We start from the raw sequence: 23,356 nt of genomic DNA on the forward strand, positions 1-23,356 counted from the left end.
TACAGCTTAAAGAGCAGAGAAGCAATCTGGGTCACAAAATCATATTCAAATGTTGGGAGTAAATTACCTAGCTGCATCACACTACCATCACGCCATCTTCTCTCTCAAGAGAAAGTGTTTCACAGTAAGTAAAGCGGTGAATCCCTGTTTTAAATACATTCCTTAGCCTTCTTTAAATTTGTTACATTTTAATTAAAGTCATAGGACTTTGTCTAGATAAGTTGAAAACTTCACATTGGCAGCCAGAATATCTTATTTATAAGAACTCTGAGGTCTTGGATTCCCATATTTGGATTACGTTGCTTTAATTTATTTATTTTTCCAATTAAAAAGTTCTCAGTGCTCATGCATTTTTTAATTCCCTAATGCACTCTTCTAGCAGGAGAAACATAAAAGAAGCAGACAACATGTTTTTTCAGTTAAAGACTACTTCCTAGCCTGCTCCAGTTTTATAATCTATTCTCTTATGCTCTTACCAACCCCCTCCATCACACAGCTGAGAGTATCCATCAAAACCACAAGCTGTATTCAATAGTAAAAGGCACTCCGGCACGTATTTTCGCTGGAAAGCGTTAATTTTTACAGGAAAGTGCCTTTCTCCCTTTTACACCTGCAGAGAGAGTTCAAGTAGAGGAATACTGATTCTGTCTGAACAGATGTAGCAATATGGTTGCTGAGAAATAAAAAAAAATAAAAATGTAAAGCAAGCAACCACCAGGCTCACCTCCCCAGGTTAATTAGACACACTGAGAACAATTTGGAATTTATAGTTCTTAAATAAATTGTCAATAAATACATTTTTATACAGCTCCTACTACTTCTTAAATTGTCACCTCTGTACTATTCTCACAATCTGCTCTTAATGCTATTAAATATAACATTTTTCTGTGTTGTTACTGTTGTAACACAGTTGTGAACACATTGCAACGGACAGTCAGGTACCACAGGGAACATTACAGACTCTACGGCTGAAACCAATTCCTGGTAAAGTGAAGACAAACAGCAGCTCTTGCAGGACTAGGACAGTCTCTCGGGGTTGCAAGTCTCCTGACAGCACAGGTTTGAACAGCAGGATCCTTTTCCTCTGCTCCCTTAAAACACAAAATGTGGGAAGGTGCATGGCAGAGTTTATTTCATTTCATATTAACCCTTTAGTGCCACAGGTTATTTAAGGACCCTCTGACAATGACGCAGTTGATCTGGCTTAACTTCAACCCCCACCAGAAAGCCCCTGACAACCCCTTTTCCCTGGAGTAGGGCAGCACAGATCCTACACGCAACCAATATCTGGAAACAAGATTTGTTTGCCACTAGTGGCCTCAGCATTGGAGGTGCCAGGAAATTAACAGCAGCATACTTAATTTCCATGTTACTTTCAGCACAGGTTTTACTTGTGCATCAGTTGTACATTCATAATTAATGTAGCCTTTTAGGTTTTCTAAGCTTTTGGAACTTTACTAGAATGTTAAAAGCATGTTAGCAAGTACACTCGCATTTTATTATGCCAGTTGTCGGAGATGTATCCCCGGCTAGAGGTAACTGCCGAGGCCCAACACAAAGGCTCTCCAAGCCTGTGAGAAGAGTCCAGTGACATTCAACAGGTTTTTAGCCTGGGCTCTAACGACTCGTCCTGTGTCGGCAACTCCAAGCTTAAGCATCAAACTCAGCTACAATTCTCACTCCGTGCTCTCAAAGGAGCAAGAAATACACAGCAGGAGCCGATTTCGAAAGGACACATACTTGGGAAATATACCTCCTTTGATCTGTACGCCTCCCCCCATCATATCACATCTCATCAGAACAGAGGCAATTATACTGTTTTAAAGATGACTCTTAAAAGCACTAAAGGCTTTTACCAATTCTCAAGTACTTCTCCCTAACCTATCCAGGTCTGAAAAACAAAGTCAACTTTGAATTGAATCCAAAAGACAATCAAGCACCAAATGTCAAAGCAATTTTATGAATCAGAGTAATGTGGATGATAAGGCTGGAAGAATAAAAGTAGCTTCGACTATCTGTTTGCAAATTAAAAGTTTCTCCAATCTCCAATGCTTTCTGATCCACTGCAGTCTTTGGAGGCCAGAGACAGCAATACAAATCCTGTAGCAAAATTTGGTTGTGGCTGAATATTTTTCCCAATGCAAACACTTTCAATGCACTCTCAGATCCAGGTTAACTTTAATAACACTGCATTCAGAAATCACTCAGAATAGCCTTCCAAATGTCTAACATATTACCACAGTCCTAAGCAAAAGGAAGAATGCATTTATATAAATTCATGCAGAACTGTAGGGAAGCAATGTTGCAACTCCCTTAAAGAAATCCAGCAGGAATCCAAGGGATTAAATTTTGTTGGTCATTTTTTTTTTTCCTTTTTGCTTTGTTTTTATTTTTTACAAAGGAAAGAACAGTAAGTAAAAAGCACAGAACTTCTTTAACTAGACAGGTACATTTCAGGCTAAATGCTTGTTCTGATGACACTGAATTGCTGCAGGAGGTGGGACAGGTAAAACTATCGACTGCAGTCGTATTTTCTTCCCTGTGACTTGTTCAATTAAGTCTGCACAAGTATCACTTCTCATTAGGCATCCTGAACTCTGCTGAGAGCCAGTGACACCCACAAGCCTAAAATGTTGAGATTTATATGTAAAGTCTACAGCTCTTAACAGTGGATTCTGTGCATACTTTCAGCTACAGCTTTCCTAATGCTAACATGAGGGAGGTTCATGATTTTCAGTACAAGTACCCCTCAATGGCTTCTGAGTGCAAAGATGTAGGGGGGTAAGATACAATAAAGGAAACTGTAACACCAACATTCACAAAATGCTCTAATTGACTGAACAAAGATGCTATAGGTGAGTGAGGAACTTGAAAGACTTTTTTTTTTTTTCATTTAAACTTCTACTATGATCTGCCCTCAAGTCATGCTTTCAGAACTATCCCCATTACTTTTCCACACGAGTTGCCATAAACTCCCACAAATTCACAGCCAAACAGAGGCATTTAGGTATTGATTTATGCTGGGAGCAGCCTTGAGACATACCTGAAGGTACACCCTTAGATGGATCGGCCCTGTTTAGGGCTACCTGATAGAGACAGCTATGCACATTTATCACCTCATGCACCATCACAGCTCATTCTGTAATTCTACTTATCTATTGCTAACTGCTGCTGTAAAGAAAATTGGGGCACGACCACAGCTCTGTGCAGCTCTCCTGCCCTGGATAGACTTCTCCACCAGGCAGGCTTTTTGTGTTGTCTTCCTTTCACATTGTGTGCAAGAGGCACCCAGCAAAACAATCTGCTCACAAGGGTCTTCCTAAAACACATTTGCTGTCCATTGAAAACAAAACAAACAAATAAAAAAATCATAGGAGACAATGAAGAACCTGTCCCAAAACACAGTGTGTCAATAAACAAACAAAAAAGTATACTCTTGTAAGCAAAGAAATAATATAGCAGAAACAAATAGTGGTAAGATAAATAAATCAGATGACTGAAATGAAGATGATCTTTACAAATTGTAGATTTCATGCCTCAGTGAAATTAAAATTGCTCTAAGGATTTAATTGCTTCTAGGATCCAAATAAAAGGATTCAATAAGAAACATTTCTTCAAATTATATTTTTACTGTCAGTAGTTAATGCAGTTGCAGAAAATGGTTGTAACTTTTTTCTCAAAACAGTATCTCATAATTGCTTCGGTCAAAATTAAAACTTCTTCAAATGTTCCAATATGACATACTCCCGTAATACCCACATAACTTTATTCTGCCCGTCTAAACAAAATGAAGACTTTAGAAAAAAATATCTGCCACCATCACTCTATCTATTTAAGTGCCACAATTCCACTATGCATATGCTGATCTCACTGAAGGCAAAGGATAATTTTATATTCATTTCAGTGCGAGAAGACATAAAAGTAGTGGATCATTTTCCTCATTCCTAAAGACTATTTTGAAGGTGCCAATTTCAAGTTTTCTGAGTTCCCTCATCAACCACCAAGTTCGCAAAAGCCAAAGTCTTCAATACGTTGTGAGATCAAGTCTCAAGGGAACAGAGATTCTAGGGAAGAGAGATTCTAGGTTTGCTGCTTTTTATTCCTTGAAATCCTGACAATCTGCCATCTTGCAGTCTTCACAACTTTTAAAAGGAAAAAAGTGCGATGACAGACAGAATACCCTTCAGAAAATAAAAAACACAAGTTCTAAAAATGCAAAAAGAAGCTTTCAGGGTTCTCGGAAGTTTCCAAGTGGGGTAGTAGGTGGAAAAATCAGTAAAAAGTGCATTGCTTGATTATGCAAAATAAAATTAAGATGCCCCTGACACATCTAAGTCTTCAAGTTTTCAGGTATGCTGAGTGAAGCAGCTCACAACAGAACCGACTGCACACCAATCTATCACACTTAAATGCAATCACAGTCAAACATAACATCAGCTAGTGCCTAAACTACAGAGATGCGTTTAATACTCCCCAGTCAGCAATCAACCTTTTCCACATTTGTTCATAATCACAATGAATTGTTTCATTTTAATGCTTTGTTTTCCTTTTCTTATCCCAAGGCAGTTTACCGTGCTTTTTAAATTAGATCTTTAAAAAAAAAAAGTCTTCCAATTTTATACCTGTGTGTAAGTAGAGAGCATTTTTAAAAGAAATATAAATCACTGAACATATTTTCTTACCTGTTGCAGTCCACGTGGAGCAGAAGGTGGGATGCACTAAGTGACACAGCAATCTTGTGCCACTGTCCGTCTGCCAGACGGTACGGGAACACCTCTGTTCTTGACTTCCCATTAAACCTGTAGTGATATCTGATCTCATCCCTTAGGCCGCTGCTCTCCAGTTCAAAATAGCTGTATTTAAAACATGAAGAAGAATCAGTGCTATTTTTCAGTTTAATCATTGCTGCTGTCACTTTGTTCTTAATTCACAGATTTCTTTAAGCAAACACCACATGGACGGTCACAACCTAAAGGGGTTACTCAGCATGGATTCGCTACTAGCTCATTTTTTAAAAAAGACAGAAAGACAAGACTATACATTCAGTGCACTACAAAAATAGCAATACCATTTACACAAAAACAGCTCAAGTTCAAAACACCATTTGATGGTCCTGGAAACTGAGGTCCTCTTTTTACCCATAGACCAGGTTAAACTACAAGAAAGTGACCCTTATTCTTTTCATCGAAATGTTTTTATGAACACAGGATTTGTAGGAAATGCAAAAATAAAGAACTGTAAGCATCATTACCAATGAACAAACGAAAGCCATTCAAGTAAGAAAGTGACGAGTAATCATTAAATTTGTATTTACTATTTGCAATTCCACCATTTAAAAAACTGTTTACTCTCAGGACTCCCCTACATGCAATTGTGCTTAACTCCTTTTCTGACTTGTACTGTTCCAGCTGTGATTGTTCAGCTTTACAAGGGAACAAAACCTCCTGGCCAGATGAGCTGTCTCAACATCTGGCGTACACAACCCAAACCTCCAGACAGTTCTCACCAGAGCTACCAAAATACGGCATACAGGTGGTAGCACATTGACAGTGTAAACAGCGAAGCCTTCTCCCGGACCTCAGATCACACAAAGTACTTGCAGCATATCAAGTCAAGGCTCACTTTTTCCTGCTCAAATGAAGCCCTGGATATAGAATGAAGGAGATGCAGACCTCCTTTTGTAATAGGAATAACTAAACGTAGATGTGTTAGGTTGTCCAGCCCATCCCTACCTGTGTCTGCCTCCACAGTGTCATGTTTTTCCCTACTGGATAATGACAACTTAACATGGCAGTTGAAAGATGGGTGCTAGTTTGGGGTATTTAAAAAATAAAAAATAAAAAAAAATCAAAAAATCAAAAACTTGGTAATGAAATCTACTTCCCCAAAAAAAAAAAGTATCCAGGTGCTGATTTTCATTTTCGCGCAAGCCTTTTCCACTGCTCAGCTGTACACAGACCTTAATAGCCAGTATGCACAAGAGTTCCATGAGGTGTGTGCACTTCATCAAGAATAGCTCTTACCAGTGGAGACTTTTTAGAACATAATAACTAAAAAAAAAAGAGAAAGAAAAAAACCAACACACCACACACCAAAACACCACTACAGAGATCTTTGGGAGGAACTTACTTATAAGATAAAATGCTAGCTGAGAATTTTGCAACAGAATGGGAAGGGGAACACCGACAATAAATTTTGACCAAAAGTCGACCTCCATGCTGTCAATACCTTGCCATTACATTCATCGTGCAACAAATGAGCTTTATCAGGTCACCCAAATCAAAGACTCTAGTGGCAAAGTAAAACCAGCCACACGCAGATAAAGGCAAAACCAAGAGAGAACGGAAACACAGCAGGCATACGTACAAATAAAATGCATGCAGTACAGAGTGGAGAAAAAAATAAGAAAGGCTGGTGTTGTGAAGGAACTGGCCTGCTTCATGCATGTAAAGACACAAGGAGGGCAAAGTAACAAGATTTTTCTAAATGGGAGAGCAGAATGTTGATTAATTACCGCCACCACCCATTAAAATACTGTAATACATCAATAAGAAATGTGGAGAGGATTTTTTTATTATTTTCTTTTTGATGCTCAGTAAGAGCACAGTCAATATAGAGAACATAGTGCTGCTGGCATTTCCAAGCCAGGAAAGCACTAGGACAAGCACTGTCAGTGAAGTCATACTTACAAAGTTAAACTTTTCGTAATTGCCATCTGCTGTCAAAGCACAAAAGGAAGTCATTAAAGAGACTTTCTTTCTCTCTGTTCAGATGAACAGCAGCGAGGCAGAGAACTTCAAAAAATGAGGGAGAGCTACATAACATACTGGTATCTCTCTCTCGCACAAAGTATTATATAAATATATTTTTATATCTCTTAAGAGCAAGACAAGCTCCTGTTGCAGGAAACACATGGCTTTCTTCAGTCGTTCTTCATTATCTCTTCTAGTCACAGAGCTAATCACTTACCACACGATGTTTGTGTTCTTAATAAAAAGGCAACAGTCCAGCCCTGGAAAGGTCAGTCAGATACTGTACTTAATCACGTCTGCTCTATTATTTGAACAGTATAGGGAATCGCAAAGCAACGTCGTTTCTCATCTGACAAGCTTTAGTGTCAATAGTTACTTCAGGATAAAAACCAGCTTCTTGTTAATGCACTGAGGTTGTTGTCGATCTCCTGACTAATTTATATAATACAGAAGTGACTAGTTAAAGTTTACTGTTAAAACAAGCACTAACATTTTTATATATGTACAGCTAATACACGGCTAAGTGCCACAGAACTATGTAGAACACCACATTTTACCTCTTCAGTGACAGGAAAGGAGGATGACAGCAGACAAATTCTGCACCTATTTTTCACCACTCTTCAATAAGTGCAAATCAGAAGTAATTACGCTCAGACAAACATTAGTAAACAACAGTCAACAAAATCCCAACAGCAGAAACTGGCTGGATTAGCCCAACATACATCTCAAGTATTTAAAAAGCACAAGGCAATAATGTAAACCAACACTCTTGCATTGTTGGTTTTGGTTTGTTGTTTTGGTTTTGTTGTTGTTGTTGTTTGTTTGTTTTAAGATGCACAAATTCACATCAAGATCTTGACTACACACACACACTTCACCACGTTCACAGTTCAGAAGATGTAGTTGTCTTTTCTCTACCAGAATATAGTTCACGTGCAAATAGCTTTCTCAATAGCAAACATCATCTTTTCTTTCCTCCTCCCACCACACTCTGGAGGAAAAGCCTCTTCAAAAGAAACAACATGAAGGCCATTCACTCCTGGAAATAAATGCACCTGCTCTGTGCTCAAGTTCTAATCTGCAAATTATGAAATGGAAGACAAATGAATGGAAAAACATAAGCTAAGGCAAGAAATTATCAACTTGTGAGAAAATAATTTGTAAAGCCAGAGGAAGTGATTTTTTTTTTTTAATATCTAATCTTTGACTTGAAATGCCACTGCACAAGTTTTTCTCTACTATAAGCCAACGTGTAAACCACAGGGGAAAATTAACAGAAGCTACCATACAAGAGGCAAGAAAATGAACTAATCTCTAACAGGTGTTTTGTAGGTACTTCCCAGTATTTTGCAAGGAAAAAGAAAACACAGGAACAGAACAAATCAGGGTTGCTGAAAGGATTTCAGCGTCTGGGACCACCTGAATAAATCTGTCACCAGTAGTCAAGTGTGAACTTTCAAGGTTGCCATGAGATTCATATCAAGAACCCAAGGGAGGTCCCCGAGTATTACAACCAGTTCTGCTTCTGCATCGCAGCCACGAAGCCCATGTGTCAACTTGCCGCTCCAGTTATCCCCCTGCTCCCCTCCTCGAGACCTTTTCCAGGAGAGAGAGATGAGACAGTATTCAACTTGTCAACTTGTTAGTACCAAGAGACGGTTTCTTGTTTTATTTGTCATTTCTCAATGAGGATTTATACATTCTTATTTTTAAACAGGCGTGATCAAAAGTAACATGCATTTTGACAGATTAAATTCTCAGGACACATGTTAAGAAAGCTCGTTGTTCATGGAACAGCAATACAATATGACCTTGGCTGAAATTTTCCCAATACCAGAATTTCCATATTTGCTAACATGTAAGCTACTGCTAGCTTCTTTTATACAATTATAGAATCCAAATGCTTTTTAGAGACCTGCAGTCTCTCATTCAAATCCCAATGTGTAAGAGAAAAACACGTTGCTAAATTCAGATTAATTTTATGCACATCAAAAAAGTTGGGATATTTTATGATCATGCAATGTGCTTCACAGAAGGACAATATTATTCCACAATCAACTCCAAATGCTTTGCAATTTTTTCTGACAACTTTTGCAACCCCCTATGTACCTCACAACCAATATTGTTATAAGAGGATAAAGCTTGACTCAGTAATAGTTAATGCACTTTTTTTGGCCTTCTTTTAGTCCCAACCATAGCGAATATTTAACTGTGCATTTGACAGTTCATTTGACTTCCAGATCAGGACAAAAAGGTGTCTAAAAGTATACTGTAAGTTAGAAACGGTTGCTGTGGATGTAATGACCAAAAAATCAGAAAAGTCATTATCATCATTGAATAAGAGCATGTAAGACACCTAAAGTAGAAAAAGCAGAGTATTTCTATTATATAAAGTGAGTTGGCTTAATCCACCATCTGCATTAAAGAAACATACTCATGTATTCATCATATCTAGCACAGCAGTGATCTTAACTTGTGACAAACACCACCATGTTCCATTCAGATTTTACTGCTGTCAGGTTGTGGAAGTGGCAAAAGGAGGGAGGGCTCCAAATAAGACACAACCCCAAGAATGCTGAGATATATGTCCTTCTCAATTTCCTTTTTATTCTCCTTTATCAGCACTTTTTATTCTTATCTTTTCAATGCTAATGCCTATCACAAGACACTAAAATATCCCACAATGAAGACAGGTCACCATCTGGTAAGCACGATACTGATTAAATGCTCTAATATGAGCTCTAATAACTAAAGCAAAACTACTTTTTGCATTCAGTTCTGCTAATCTTCTCCTTTATCACTTTCAAACATAAATAAAGCAGAGATCATTCTGATTTTACAACTTCCACCATCCCTGATCAAGTGCCAAATAAAGCCCCACAGCCTCTTTCAAGGAGCAGCACCAGCACTTAGAGCAGATGCTCTCAGAGCTACTGAACAGATGTCCCAGGGCAAGGCAGCAGGCACAGATGGCATCTCTGCGAATATGTACAAACTTGGGGTTGCCATCTAGTCAAAACACTCGTGCATCTGTTTAACATTGTGTGGGAGAAGGTCACAAAACCACAGGAGTTCAAGGATAGAAGCACTGTTCAACCTTGCACATGCTGCAGCAACACTACTCTGTCAAGTCTCTCAGCTGCTGGGAAAAAAAAAAAGAAGTCACTGCCATAATAAGAATCAGGCTGGCATTGAACAGAAGCTTCCGGAAAGTTCTGTCAGTCTGGTCAAGGCACAATTTCTTATGGTTTTTTTTAATAGCAAAGCAAATTCAAGGAAAGTTCAGAGAGCAGCCCGTTTGATGTCATCAGGTAGAAGTTCAGGAAGCTTCTGTACAAATGTGCCTATTTGGATGTGTTTGTGCACACAGTTTTTCATTTCACAATAGCGTCGTGCCAGGCAGAATATCAGAACATTTAATGATGTTTAATGATAAAAATGGCTTCAGGCACGACTGTGCTTTAGCATCTTTGTGGAAACACTTCTTGATGTATTCGGAGACAAACACACAATGAATCTGTATCTATTATCACACAGATTTCATTATTTTCAATCTACAGTGATCCTGTGATTAATCACAGATCATTACACTTCCAGCCTTTCGCTGTTCCTTACCGCTGGTTGAATCTGTGCGCACAGGGGTACACACCATACTTTGTTATTTCAGTTGTGCTGCCAGGTGGCTCAAGCCTGGACGGCAACATAAAAGAAGGTGAGATCTTGTTCTAACACTCCCCGGTAGGAAGCAAGTCAGGCCAGGGGCACAGAGTGGGTACATGATGCTGCAGAGAAGCTGGCAGGTGTGTGGCCAAGAGCATCGCCACCATCAGAGAAGCCATGCAGAGCAAAAGCTGTGCCACTGAAACAAGAGAATCATCTGACTCCAAACAAAAGCAAACACCCACCTTGCAGTTGTCACCACGGTTCTGAATGGATGCCAAACTAGCACAAGTTGCAGTTGTCAAGGCAAATATTTCAGTCACTTCCACAGGCTCTGTTCTTGTACCCCAGTTGCTATAAAGTGACAGAGTAAGATCCAGGCTCTGAAGCATTACACGTTGTCAGACACTGGATTTTGAAGAAATACCCTCACACGCTCAAGCGTACAGATCTAGTCCTCTGCTACATATGTGTACTTACAAACCATAAAAAGCTACTTGTCACAGCTAGTTTAAATAGAGACAGATTGAGAGGCTGCACAGCAAAACCATACAGGGCAAAATTCACTTATGTGGCGTTAAAGACTTACTACTGTAGCAGAGATTAAGTACTGATATCATCAAAGCTTATGAGCAGAATCGGACTGACACTGACACTAGGTAGCACAAAAGGCATCATGAACAGAAGAAGGCTCATCTGTGACAACGGAGGTATCTTGCTGAAAAATCAGATTAACTTTCTACAAAAGAAAATGCAAAAGCTGAAGCCCATATGTTGTACAAACACTCTATCATCACCTACTGCATTCCAAAAGTAATCCTCCTATACAAGCAAATCCAAAATAAGCCACAACGTAATACTCAATTCTTTCAAATCTCTCAAGTAAAAGCCTGAAAGTTCAACTTCTTTGTGCTGTTGGTTACCTAAACAAGATTCTTTCAAACATTTGTATCCTTTCCTTTCAAACAAAAGGAACTAAATCCAGTCAAATAAACAACTTTATTTTTCCATTCAGACCACTCTGAGGACAACAGGAATCACGTTATATCAGCCCAGCTTGAAACTTTTAGCAATAAAAACCCCTACGCTGACATTTTCTGTAACAAACATTTAGTCTTTTGTTCTACAAATCTTCTACATGGCAGCTGGGCATACAACCTGCAAGGCATTAAGCATTTATGATGCTCAAAATATGCATTTGTTTACCTGCAACCAGGCAAAGGCCATCCAAATACAAATTTACTTTCTTCTTTGATCATATAAAGAAAAAAAGTAACCCCAACTTCTGCCTGCCAGCTTGAGTCAGAGCTCATACGAAGCAGCTACTCATTTTCGTGGCATGTAAGGCTTGACCTTCAGCATTTTTGTTTCCATTTCATATATCTGAAGGTCTATCCTCACTGTGGCTGCTACCTGCTTGCTATCTAAAAAAGACCTGGTCTCTCCACTACTCATAGTGAAGCAAGTAGGTCATACATCCTCATACACACATAGACACAAACACCTACAAGAACCAAGACATCTCTCTAAAGGCAGGTTTCCGCAAGAAGCAGCCAAGTAATGGGAGAAATTTGTTTATACTGCCTCATGAAAAGCAGAGGTTGGTCTCGCAGTCTAGTGTAACCACTCCTGAAAGAGATGGCCTCACTCTCCTGCAAGCTTATTCCTCCCTCAGCCCTTGCACCAGATTTAGCCATTCAGTTGCAATGACACATGTCAACCCAATGAACTAGCCTGACGGAAAAGTAACCTGACAAAAGAAAAGAATCATTTCTTCATGTATCACCATTCCAAAACCAAGTGACCTTGTACTCACACAATCACTGTAACTCTAGCAAGGAACGCAATCCACAGTTACACTCTGAGCTAGTCCTTGAAGGGCTCATCACCCACAACCTTTGACCAAAGGTTAGTTTCCCCAGTCACCAGCGGACCATTCGCAGACCACAAAGCATTTGTATCTGAGGACATCCTGAATGAGGGCTGCCAATTTTTTAAGGCAAACCTGGGACTCTGAGCTGGCATTAGCTCAGGGATCACTGTGGGTACACAGAAGCCTGGAGCTGCCCCTGTGACCAGAGAGCCCCAGCAGAGCTGTGACTAAAGCAGAGCATGGCCCTGGTCCCTCCTGCTCATCACTGCAGCAACAACTCAGCTCAGGGGATCCTCAAATCCATCATCTCCAAATACCAGATTTTAATAAAACAAGAGAGGATAACGTAGCCTTTTAAACTAATGAGGTCTGCCACCCGAGTCAAACTCCAATATTTGAAAACAAATTACCCTAATTGCTGTGTCCTTACAAGGAAGGTTCTTCCCTCTGATCTTGCTCTCAAATTCACCAGCTTTTCAGTGACTTCTTATATTACTACAAATTCCACACATTTCTGCTAGATTCCCAGCAAAAAAAGATTTTCCTTTCCACTCTCTTAAGGCCCAAGCACATGTCTGTTCCCTGCTGCTCTCTGGATGCCCTCGGCCCCCTCCTGCCCTGCAGGTCTCCTCCTTCCCTCCCCACTGACATCCCAGCTCCAGCAGCTTCCCACAGTGTAAGTTTGAGACATTTCGGTGCTTTGCCTATATCAGGAGGTCATAAAACAAACAGAATAATTTAGCACATTGGAGAAGACTCCTGGGGGACCCACACACCCTGCTCCTGGCTGACCACAACATTTCTGCGCTGACCCAATTCAGTTTTAAAGAGTTTCAAACTGTCAGCCATTGTGCTCCAATCACCAGCAAGGTCCAATCAATATGTTTCAACAGCTGGTTATCAGCAGCATGTTAATGCTTCAGAGAGACAACAGTTGTCAGCCTGGTGTCCATAAAACACCTGCTCTCAGCAGGGAGCCGCAAGATGGAAGGGAGATCCTCAAGCAGTAACTCCCCTTTCACGACTCTTAAATCAGTGGAAGATGTATAGAATGTAACAATTTGGCCTCAAGTTTCCTCTTTTGCATACTTTAACACAAAGCACAGAAGCAGATGCACCCAATTTCATTTCCATTTGCAGCTCTGAAGACCTTTATCAGAAAAAAAAAAAAAAAAAAAACCTAGAAGAAATAAAGTCCACCTGCTTGTTCCTCTGTGACAAAAAAAAGTGCACAGATGCCTCATATATTTCATATCACCTCATTAAGAGGGAAGGAAGTAAGGCTGGATCTTTATATTCTCTGTATAGCTTTCCAGTTTAGCAATTCTACATATAAATATTAATGAAGATGTGACCTCTACCCTAAAAGAAAAAGGTTAATGCACACATTTGCAGAGTTTTCCCCTCACTTTTTGAATTCTGGGCATCTTAGAATCCAATATGCATATATATATCTTGCAGAGAATAATCTAAAACATAGTATGGAGTAAACCCAATCTCTCAGATTTACAGCTAGGGTCAGAAGTCACTTGCATAGGTTTCCTTTCATTAATTAGGTTTCAGCATTTAATTTAACTAGCTTGTTTTGTGTTTTAAGGAAGCATATTATGGCCTGGTAGCCTTCCAACTGTTATTTGTGAACATCCAGTTTTTTATCTGCTCCTCAACAGTCTCAGAAGTTGTTCGTGGTGTCACTGGGGGGAAGTATTCAAGAATGTACTAGAGAGTCCCATGCCTTTTCCCCTCTCCACCCAATTCTGACTTGCTAGGAATAAAAATCTTTCACTATGAGCCTAATGCTTTTATCAGAATCTCCCTGAATATTTATACCAATACAACGCACTGTTACATAGTGAAGGGCCAAATTCTCCACTCGATAAATCATTTCATCCAAGCAGTACAATTAGCTTGCAAGGTTACACATATCTGGTGTGGCAGAAATTTACTGAAGTTCAGGTCATGGGCATAAGTTATAAGAATAAAAATAAAGAATAAAAAGAAAAAACACTCAGAAAATTTAGAAAAAGTTTTTACTGCTTCCTGTAAGAAGATCTTGGAAACATTAATCTTATTACTCGGTCCCTAGTTCTATCGTGGTGGAATGTCCCATTTTGAAACACTCTTCAGAAAGAATGACAACACATGGATAGCAAGTTAGTGCTAACAGATGTCAAGAAAATAGAGGAGACACACACACAAAATAGTAGGACGAATAAACAACTTGGCATCTTACAAAACAATTAGTTTTTCATCCTGCCTCTTTAGCAACTAGTACCATCAACAAAAGCAACAATGACTTCTTTGGGAAAGCAAGAGAAGGAGGAGGGGTGGAAACAACACACAAGACTCAGGGACATTAAAAAATGCACATAAGGAGACCTTGAGGAGAAGGTCAATAAGGATATTATCTTATTTCTTATTGGTAGCTCATGGCTCCTCTGCTTACTAGTTTAATTTTGCATATTCTGCATTACAGTGTCCAGTTTCTCTGCTTTCCACAAAAATAAACCAATGGTTAAGGGGAAAAATCTTTAGGAATCAGCTTGTTACAGAGCATGTAAATAACCAGCAGGTTACTTTCAAAAAGTCAAAGGGAATTTTGCCCGATGAAGGATTAGAAAACTTGATCCAGAATTATTGCCTCCCACATCATGACCAGATGATGAGTTGGTGGCTGCCTCACAGTTACGTGTAACACACTGTAAAGACTATATTTCCTCTTACTTCCTTTCAGGTAAGTACCAGAGTCCCAGGTGATGTGTACTTGTGCTATCTGTCTGATTTATGGAGGTTCAGACTTGTACACCAGCAGAAAAATCATTCTGGACTCAATACTTCTTGATACCTTAGGCCTACGATGCTTAGCCACAAGTTGTGGTTCAATGATGTATACCTCCAAAAAATCCCCAGCAATTAAAAGGTCATTATTGAAAGTTTGCACAGTAAATGATTTGAAAATGTTACAAGCTGGTCCGCAGGGTGATGACTCACCAAAAGAACACTCTCCATTCTTCCAACTTCAGATGAAACCATTAAATCACTGTTGAAATAAGGATTCATTATGGGTGGGATTTTAAATATCTCAATGGCCTTTTCCAAGTGTCTGAAGAGTCAAACACCATGAGCAAAACAGCTCACAAAGATCTTCTAGAAAGAACTGGCTAGCATAATTCTCCAATAAAGAAAATAGTTTCCACTTTCTGCATTCCCAAGTAACATGTTTGTCCATCCTGTATTACATTTTTTTAATCTATAATTTGGAAAAAATTATAATCTTCAGATTTACCACTCTATTCCAGATAACTATGTACACAGTCTGCACATAGTATCACACTGTTCAGTTGGACTTAATCTGTGTTATTTAAGCTTCCCATTTTCCCAGTTGTATTTTAATACATTTGGATCATGAAAACAAAGTCTTTATTATCACTAAGTTGATTCAACAAGATAATATATTAACCATGATGCATTTATCATCATTGTAATATAAATCCTGTCCATCAAATGATGATATAAATTAACAACAAATTTCCAATTGTTGCAAAATATCTATTTAGTATAACAAAACAGCATATCTGAATTACTAACCTCAAGAAAAGTTGTATTCATGTTATTTTAATACCTTTAGTTTCAGAGTTCCATGCTACTAAAGAAAAATAAAATCCTGCTAAAACTTACTAGACAAATTAGATATAAACCAGGCACTCTATAGATTACCACCTTATGGCAATCATCTCCACTACACACATCATGCAAAACTGCCTTTTGAACGAGTTATGCTGGCATATTTAACTTAGAATATTTATATATGTGTGTCTGTGTGTGTACACATACCTATACACATGCCTTTTTGTTGTTTGCAATAAAACCTATTTGTCAACTATTAAATCTGTGCACAACAAAAAGTCAACTCCCACAAAGATATGAACACTTGTACCAATAGCTGACAGCTTCTTTTATTCAGTGTTGTTGACCTCCTGCATGTTCTGAAGTCTTGAACTTTTAATTTAGCCGCTTTTAGCACTTACCAGCCTAAGTTCAAAAACTTAACTACAATCCTTAAGTACAGTCCCTAACTACGATATCTCCCATTTTGTGCATAAGGGAAGAGTTCTTGACTTCTCCATGGTAAAAATCTACACTGGCTAGACAATAAATGTACCCTTATACTTGTTCCCATAGGTCTTAATCATGCTGAAATATAATTATGTTTCTTATTATTCTCTTTGCATTTCCTGGAGTGACCCGGGCAATTAGAGCAACATCAAAAAAATATCAAGCTGGAAGTTCTGCTATTGCATCGATCATAATGTAAGCGCGGTCCTCCTCAGTAGTGCCCCAAATCTTTGTTCTCTCCTCCTCAATGTTAAACAGCATTTTCACCACTGTCATCCACTTTATTAATTTCTGTCAATACAGACCTGTGCGTTTGAAAGCATGATCCTTATCATGGTCCAAGTAGCAACTTAAGAAAATAAAGAAACAAACAGTGACTCTGTTTTAAGTGATCCATGAGAAGCGCAGAAAAGAAGGACAATCACAGTAATCCATCTGACATTCAGAATGTAACAGCAGCCATTAGCAACACTGGACATACCTGTTTCAACCCTCACATAGAACCACAGAGGCTGAAACTACCTCAGTTAGTACACAGAACTACAAAGGTTCAAGCGAGACTAGCACCCACTCCTTCAACTATATATATATTTTTAAAGATGTCTATTAACTTCAAATACTAGAGGTAATCTCAGTGCCAAGGAGGCCATCAGCAGCACATTGTGTTCAATCAAGATTACTTCTGGATAGCGCATCTCTCTACGAGCCTCTGTCTCTGCCCATCAAGATAGAGAAGTAGCTAAATTCAAAAGAGGCCATATCTAAAAATCCACGTGCTTTGCATTGTGTAATCATCACTGCTTGTCTAGTTTGACCTTGGATTTTGCCAAGTGCATGCGTGTGTCCCTGTGTGTGACAGTGTTCCTCTGTCAAGGACTCTCCTCAATGTCTTCTTTCTCAAATACAAAAAGAAAAATCCCTTAACATGGCAAACTGATCCTGTTAACCACGACTTTGGAGAGCCTTGAAAAGCTTGGAGGAATTAAAACATAATGACAAAAGGAATGATAGAGCGAGAGAAGGAAAACAGGAAGTGTTGGAGGGAAGGATCCTTGCATAATACAAAACAATATTCTTATATATTGAGACAATGACCTGGAAAAAGGAAAGAATGAATAAAGTTAGAGACCAATAAGAAAGTAGAGGCGACAGAAAAGTACGATGATAGAGTAAGGAAGTGGCAGAGCCCTCCCCTTAGCTATCCGTGTCCAGATATCCCTGCTCTTGTGCTGGCAAGAGCCATCACTGACGATTTGCTCATAATAAAGCCACTGCCTTCTTCATATACCTTCTCAACAAAAGGCAAAAAATTGGGCTAACAGTTGTGTACCATGCACATGGTTAACAAAACTAAATACCAATAGGATTTTTTTTCCTAAAAGAAACACTGCAGAATGACTGATATTAAATTTTAAGTAGGAGCAACCAAACAACATCCTATTACTTGTATTAAAACAGAAAGACAGACTAGACACATAGGTCCCTCAAGCCCTAAGAAATTATGAAAAAAAGCATTCATAATGTTACAAGTAGGAGACTATTTGATGCAAAGCACATTTTGAAACATCAAAACATCATTGGAATTGTACTATGAGCCACAATACAAGGTACTTTATTTTTTTTAAATAAATTATGCCTGCCACTATAATAGCTAATGAAAGGAACCTCTTTTTTTTTCCCTCCTACACTGACAATAGAAAGAAAAAAAAAAAAAAAAAGAGACAAACACATGAAATAAGAATATACTGTATTTACGCCAGGAAGAAAAGATACACATCATCATACGGAAGCACAAGTAACTTAATTGCTTAATAACTTAATTGCTGAATCTCAAAAAACATATTATTTTAAAATGTTATATAACATAGCAAAGCAGGAAACACGTAAGTTTAACTTTTATGAAAAAGTAAACTCCAAAGTGCATACGATAAACTAGCAAGGGAAATTGCATTACGAGGTTTGTGACTTCCAAAGTGCATTGCATCAATACTACATTGGTTTTGATCTTTCCATTTAAGTTAATTTGTTTTATAGACCAGAATACGTAAATAGTGCATTCCTCCTGTAACAAAAAACAATGAGCAAAATGTAGCAAATTGCAAACTATGAAGAAAGGCTTTACCTTGCATGTCAGATTGTACATCTACCATTTGAGCACACTGTCAAAATGGACCCCTGAGCGCTCAGTATCTTTTATGTTATTACTGCTGCAATTTCCTCTTACCTGTGCTCTAATTCTCGGATGGACAGTATAACTCCAGAAGTCGATGCCTTCTGTTGCAGGGTGGCCAGAAACGTGAATTCACTTTTATTCCGGAAGAGCTGAATTAACTTCTCACTCACGTGGGGTGCTGCATGGATTTCTCTTTCTATATCTAGGAATTAAAAAAAGAAAAAAGAAAATAGTCCAGTATAAATGCTAAGTCAGAAAGACTCAGATTACATTTTTCATTTTCCCATCAGTATTTTTCATTTTTGAGAGCCATCTACCATGCTCCACCACTGTATTTGCTCCATGAAAAAACCCAAATGCCATCTCTGTCAGCATGCCCACTCGTCACTTTGACAAGTTCACAACTGGTCAACGACTGATTTTCTGACAGAATTTTTAACGGGATGCTGAGCCATTTGTGTCTGCTGTGAGCAGATTAAGTTGCTGTAAATAAGGTGTGCTGCAGTCAGATAAATAGACTCCTAAATTCTGTAGAATCTCAGGCGCTGCCTCTCCCAACACAATTCACCGAGCTCCAATTGCAGTTTTTACCACTGACTCCATTACCACCTCTCCATCGTACATCAGAGGAAACCTGTCCTTGCACGGCGTAAGGCAGAGATGTATTATTGCTAATAATGCTATACAGCTGCGCTTCTGCCCAAGAAATAAATACAAGACATGCTTACAATCCACTATCGTTTCGGGGATTTCTCAGTTTAAACAAGCAAAGCGTGACAGCTCATACAATATTTATTAAACTACAGTCTGACCAGGCAGATCCAGGAATATTTCAGTCTCGCTAATCCTGCTGATGTCCAAGCGGCAGCACCGCCACCTTATATTTGATCTTCTACAATTCAAATGTGCTGCCTCCCAACACATTCATTTTTATCTCATCCTTTTATTCGCAATATATCACCACTCTGAAAGATGATTAACGACAAAAGGGAGAAATCACGGCATTTCACCTTCCCACCCCTTGCTATGTCTCTCATGCTGGGCCTTTGTCACACATTTGCAAGACCTGTGCCACTTGTGATTCCTGGATGTCACAACCAATTAGAAACCCAGGGCGCTTCCTTTTGAAAGGTTTACTTTGAAGCCAAAAATGCCGGCGCAAATTCTCAGCTGGTAAAAAAACATATAATTCTACTGAATCCTGAGAATCCGGCCCAGCATGAATGCTGTAACACACAAAGGAGTGATGACATTTACAATTCAGAATTTCACTGCAGGAAGAAAAAACACCATTGTGTCATTAAGTGACGCTTTGCAGACAGAAAGAGGAGAGACTGGCTTGAAAAACAACCTGGAACTCAGAAATGCAACTACTGAGGGAATGCCATGGACTGAAACCAAACTCCAAGGAAAAAGTATTCAAGCATGTTTTGTAATTGGGTGTCTCAGTTTTTCCTGTGCAGCTTACAGCCCTTCAAATGAGACTACACACTCAGAATCCATAACACAATTGCACTCTGAAGAGCTCACCTCTGAAAAGTACTGCAAATTAGACATCAAAAAAATCACTAGTCATCACTGAAAAATCTTTGCCAGGGGTTTAAATTCACCCAATACATAAATATAATGCCCACTATACAACAACAAACTATTTGTCTGTCCAATGCCACTTTTATCGTGGCAGAAGATAAAGAACACAAATCATTTCCACTGCCATCGGAAAGGGAAATAGCGGAAGAGACGATCCAGCACAGAAGACTGGAGTTTGTCTTTATCTACAGAATTTCATTATCTATATCATTCTCTTCACCCAGAAAGCGTTATTACTAGTCATAAATATTACCTAGTTCCTTTAAGAAAAAGCTGATGCAGGAGCCACAAAACTATGTGTCTCAAACACCAGTAAGTTCTCCGATATCCAGTTTGCTGCCTACACAGACAGACAATCCACTGGTACTAACTTCCAAGGTACAAGTAGGACTCAGAGATAAAATGTCCAAGAGCTGACAGTTGAAGATTATTATTCTTGTTCTGAAGTTTAAGAACCTTAGTATCTTAGAATTTTTTTTTTCCTTAAAGGTGCCACAATTGCCAGAAATAAAATATGACTTATCGAAGCTTTCAGAAACTCTTTCACGTGAAATCATAAGTAATGGAACATACATGTTAAAGCTTCAGTCAAGCCTTGCAAAATCTGACATTTTCTCATTATAGGAGGACCCAGATATAAAGCCACATCCTGCCACCCATCCACTGAATTTTATACGAAAATATGGGACTCCTTGGTCAGAATCATGAAGGAATAATCAATGCACTGACTACTTCAGACAGAAACATACTTGAAAATATTGTGCTATACTCCACCACCTCTTCATTGTCACGAATACACCAAGCCACACACACACCTTATATTCATTCTCTGTTGATTTGAATCTATAAGATCCAAAATTCAGAAATTCCAGAATCTTGGGTCCAAACTAATAGATGACAAACGGTATCTCCGTACTGCTTTGCAACATTATTCTAGTATAATTCATACAAAGAAAGTTATATAACTAAGTTTTAAAAAAATTAACACACTTCTAAGTATGGTGCTATTTATTTGGATTAGGTCTACTCATCACCAGTGCCTGGAACATGCCCTACCACTAGAAAAATGTACTTGCAGATGCAAAAATGTCTACACAAATGCTGTTCTTCATAACTCCACCTCAGTAACTACAACAAGGGGAGTTTCCCAGCAATTCCACAGTGAGATGCCAAACACAACCCAAAAGCCTACAAAGGAACTCAAAGTGAGGAGCCCAGAGATGCTCACAAGGATCTGGGGGCACACGACGCGGCATTATGGAGATGAAAAACCCCCTGGGGTGCTGAGTGCAACCCTGGGCTCACAACCTGGGGTCCAAATTCTGGGAAGCAGCCGCATGAGGCCTCGCTAAGGACACGGCCCAGCCAGTGCTGCATCACCCCAGATCCCCTGCCCCACGGGACAGCCCCCCACATCTCCGGCAGTGCCCTCCTCACGCTGCGCCATCGCCGGCTGCGTCAGCTGTTTGCATTCTGCTCGATTTCTACAAAAAGTACCATACAAATGAACTGGGAATACAATCCATTTAGAATAAGAGCTTTCTATTTTCAGGTTGATTTTCACACTTCGGGAAAAAAAAAAGAAAAATTGAGTATACATACACCCCCTCACCACAGGTGCCTGAAAGGGAAAATACTTTTTATGCTCTCTATAAAAATAACTGTCTGCTCATAATGAAATGCCATATTTCCTACATAATATAGAACAATATAGGTTTATACAGTAATCTTCAGTGAAACATTACTTCATGCTTGAATGATAATGCAATCTCAGCAAAATAAATAAATAAACATACATAGATGTGACTTTCATATGCCCTTCTATGTGATTATATTTTCTTAATTTGAAATATTGACTGTCTGGAGGGGTTTTTTTTAAACATACCAGAGTGTTTCTAAAATAAAACAAGCAAAAAAAGCAAGCATACACAGTTATTTGAAAGTACAACAGATACAAATCACATCATAGCATCAAGTAAAGGCAACTTTCTTCAGCAAAACAGAGAAGCAGAAGACACATCTATGTCAAAGGGAGAGCACATTTGTTGCTTGATTTTAATCCCTTTTTTTTTTTTTTAAGCCGCAGGCCCAAGGAAGAAGTGCCAAACCCAATGCAATGGTGCAGTTTGTCAGGACACCCAAACTGTTAGGAAATACAGACTGCCTTAGCTTGTTGAACTATTTGGTATACTGTTTCTTACAGAGCTTGCTCAGAAACCGCTCATATAGAACTTGTTGAGCATAACTCACTTAGCATCAGTAACTAAGTTTGCTTAGGTCACAAACTGTGAACTTTCAAAACTTTCTGCCTAGAAGGGCATCAAGAGTCAATTCAAGCGAGAAGGGAGCTTTCGATAGTCAACACGAGCTGCATCCCTAGAGATAAGTAAAGGAACAGAACAGTGTGTCCAAAGCAGCTGAGAAAAAAGAAGAATGTTTTGGTTATTGACAAGGTCGTCTTTTTTTTTTTCCCAGCCACAGGTGCAAAACAGCAACTGGAGGACTTAAACTGACAACCCATCTCGTCAGTGAAAGACAAACTACCCACAGAGATAAGAAAAGGCCCAGCTGATGAAAATTAAGGGATGCAGTGAACAACAGGGAGACTCCAGACTCTAATTCTACAACTGGCCCAAACTGACACACAAGGGGTGAGAACCTTAGATTGTAAGGGTATAATTACCCAGAGTTTTCTTTATTTAGGGTCCCTCTTCTGGAGCCACCCAGCTTGAGCTACTCCCCACGCTGCGCCTAACAAGTGAATTCTTTCTTTTAGAGGAACTTCTGGAATTCATGTCTGACACTTTGTTTTGGGATACCCAGAGCAAAGAAACTTCCTTAACACAAACCCATGTAGCCCCTGCCATCCCACATTGCCCTGTTCAACACCATCTCCCCTGTTCCCAGGGACACCACTTTGCCTTGTCCTGGCTGCCTTGTCCCATGTGAGCCCACTCAGCCCCCAACCGGCACAACCCTACCAAGCCAAAAGGAGCTACCAGAGGAACCAGCACCCAGGGCTACGCTTACACGGGGGCTCAGCAGCCACCTGATTTAGGCACTCAAGTCACATCATCTTGCATGGATCCACTGCTCCACGCATCACCAGCTCTGGCAACTGAAAATTCAAACCTCGGGCTTTTGCCACTTGTAGCCCAGAACATATGAGAGGCCCAAAATAAGAGAAAGGGA

At 39.3% G+C, this 23,356-nt stretch overlaps 1 protein-coding gene across 3 annotated transcripts in view; it reads right to left on the reverse strand.

Annotated features, from left to right (window-relative positions):
- NELL1 (neural EGFL like 1) overlaps positions 1-23,356 on the reverse strand; it is a 275,832-nt gene that overhangs the window by 232,969 nt on the left and 19,507 nt on the right. For all 3 annotated transcript variants that reach the window (XM_065635366.1, XM_065635365.1, XM_065635364.1), the window contains exons 3-4: positions 18,626-18,776; positions 4,683-4,853 (exon numbers count right to left, since the gene is read on the reverse strand). In XM_065635366.1, coding sequence (XP_065491438.1) covers positions 4,683-4,853; positions 18,626-18,776 — 322 coding nt within the window. The remainder of the gene's footprint in view (positions 1-4,682; positions 4,854-18,625; positions 18,777-23,356) is intronic.

This window comes from Caloenas nicobarica, chromosome 5 (assembly GCF_036013445.1).
Source record: "Caloenas nicobarica isolate bCalNic1 chromosome 5, bCalNic1.hap1, whole genome shotgun sequence".
In the NCBI taxonomy this organism is placed as follows: Eukaryota; Metazoa; Chordata; class Aves; order Columbiformes; family Columbidae; genus Caloenas; species Caloenas nicobarica.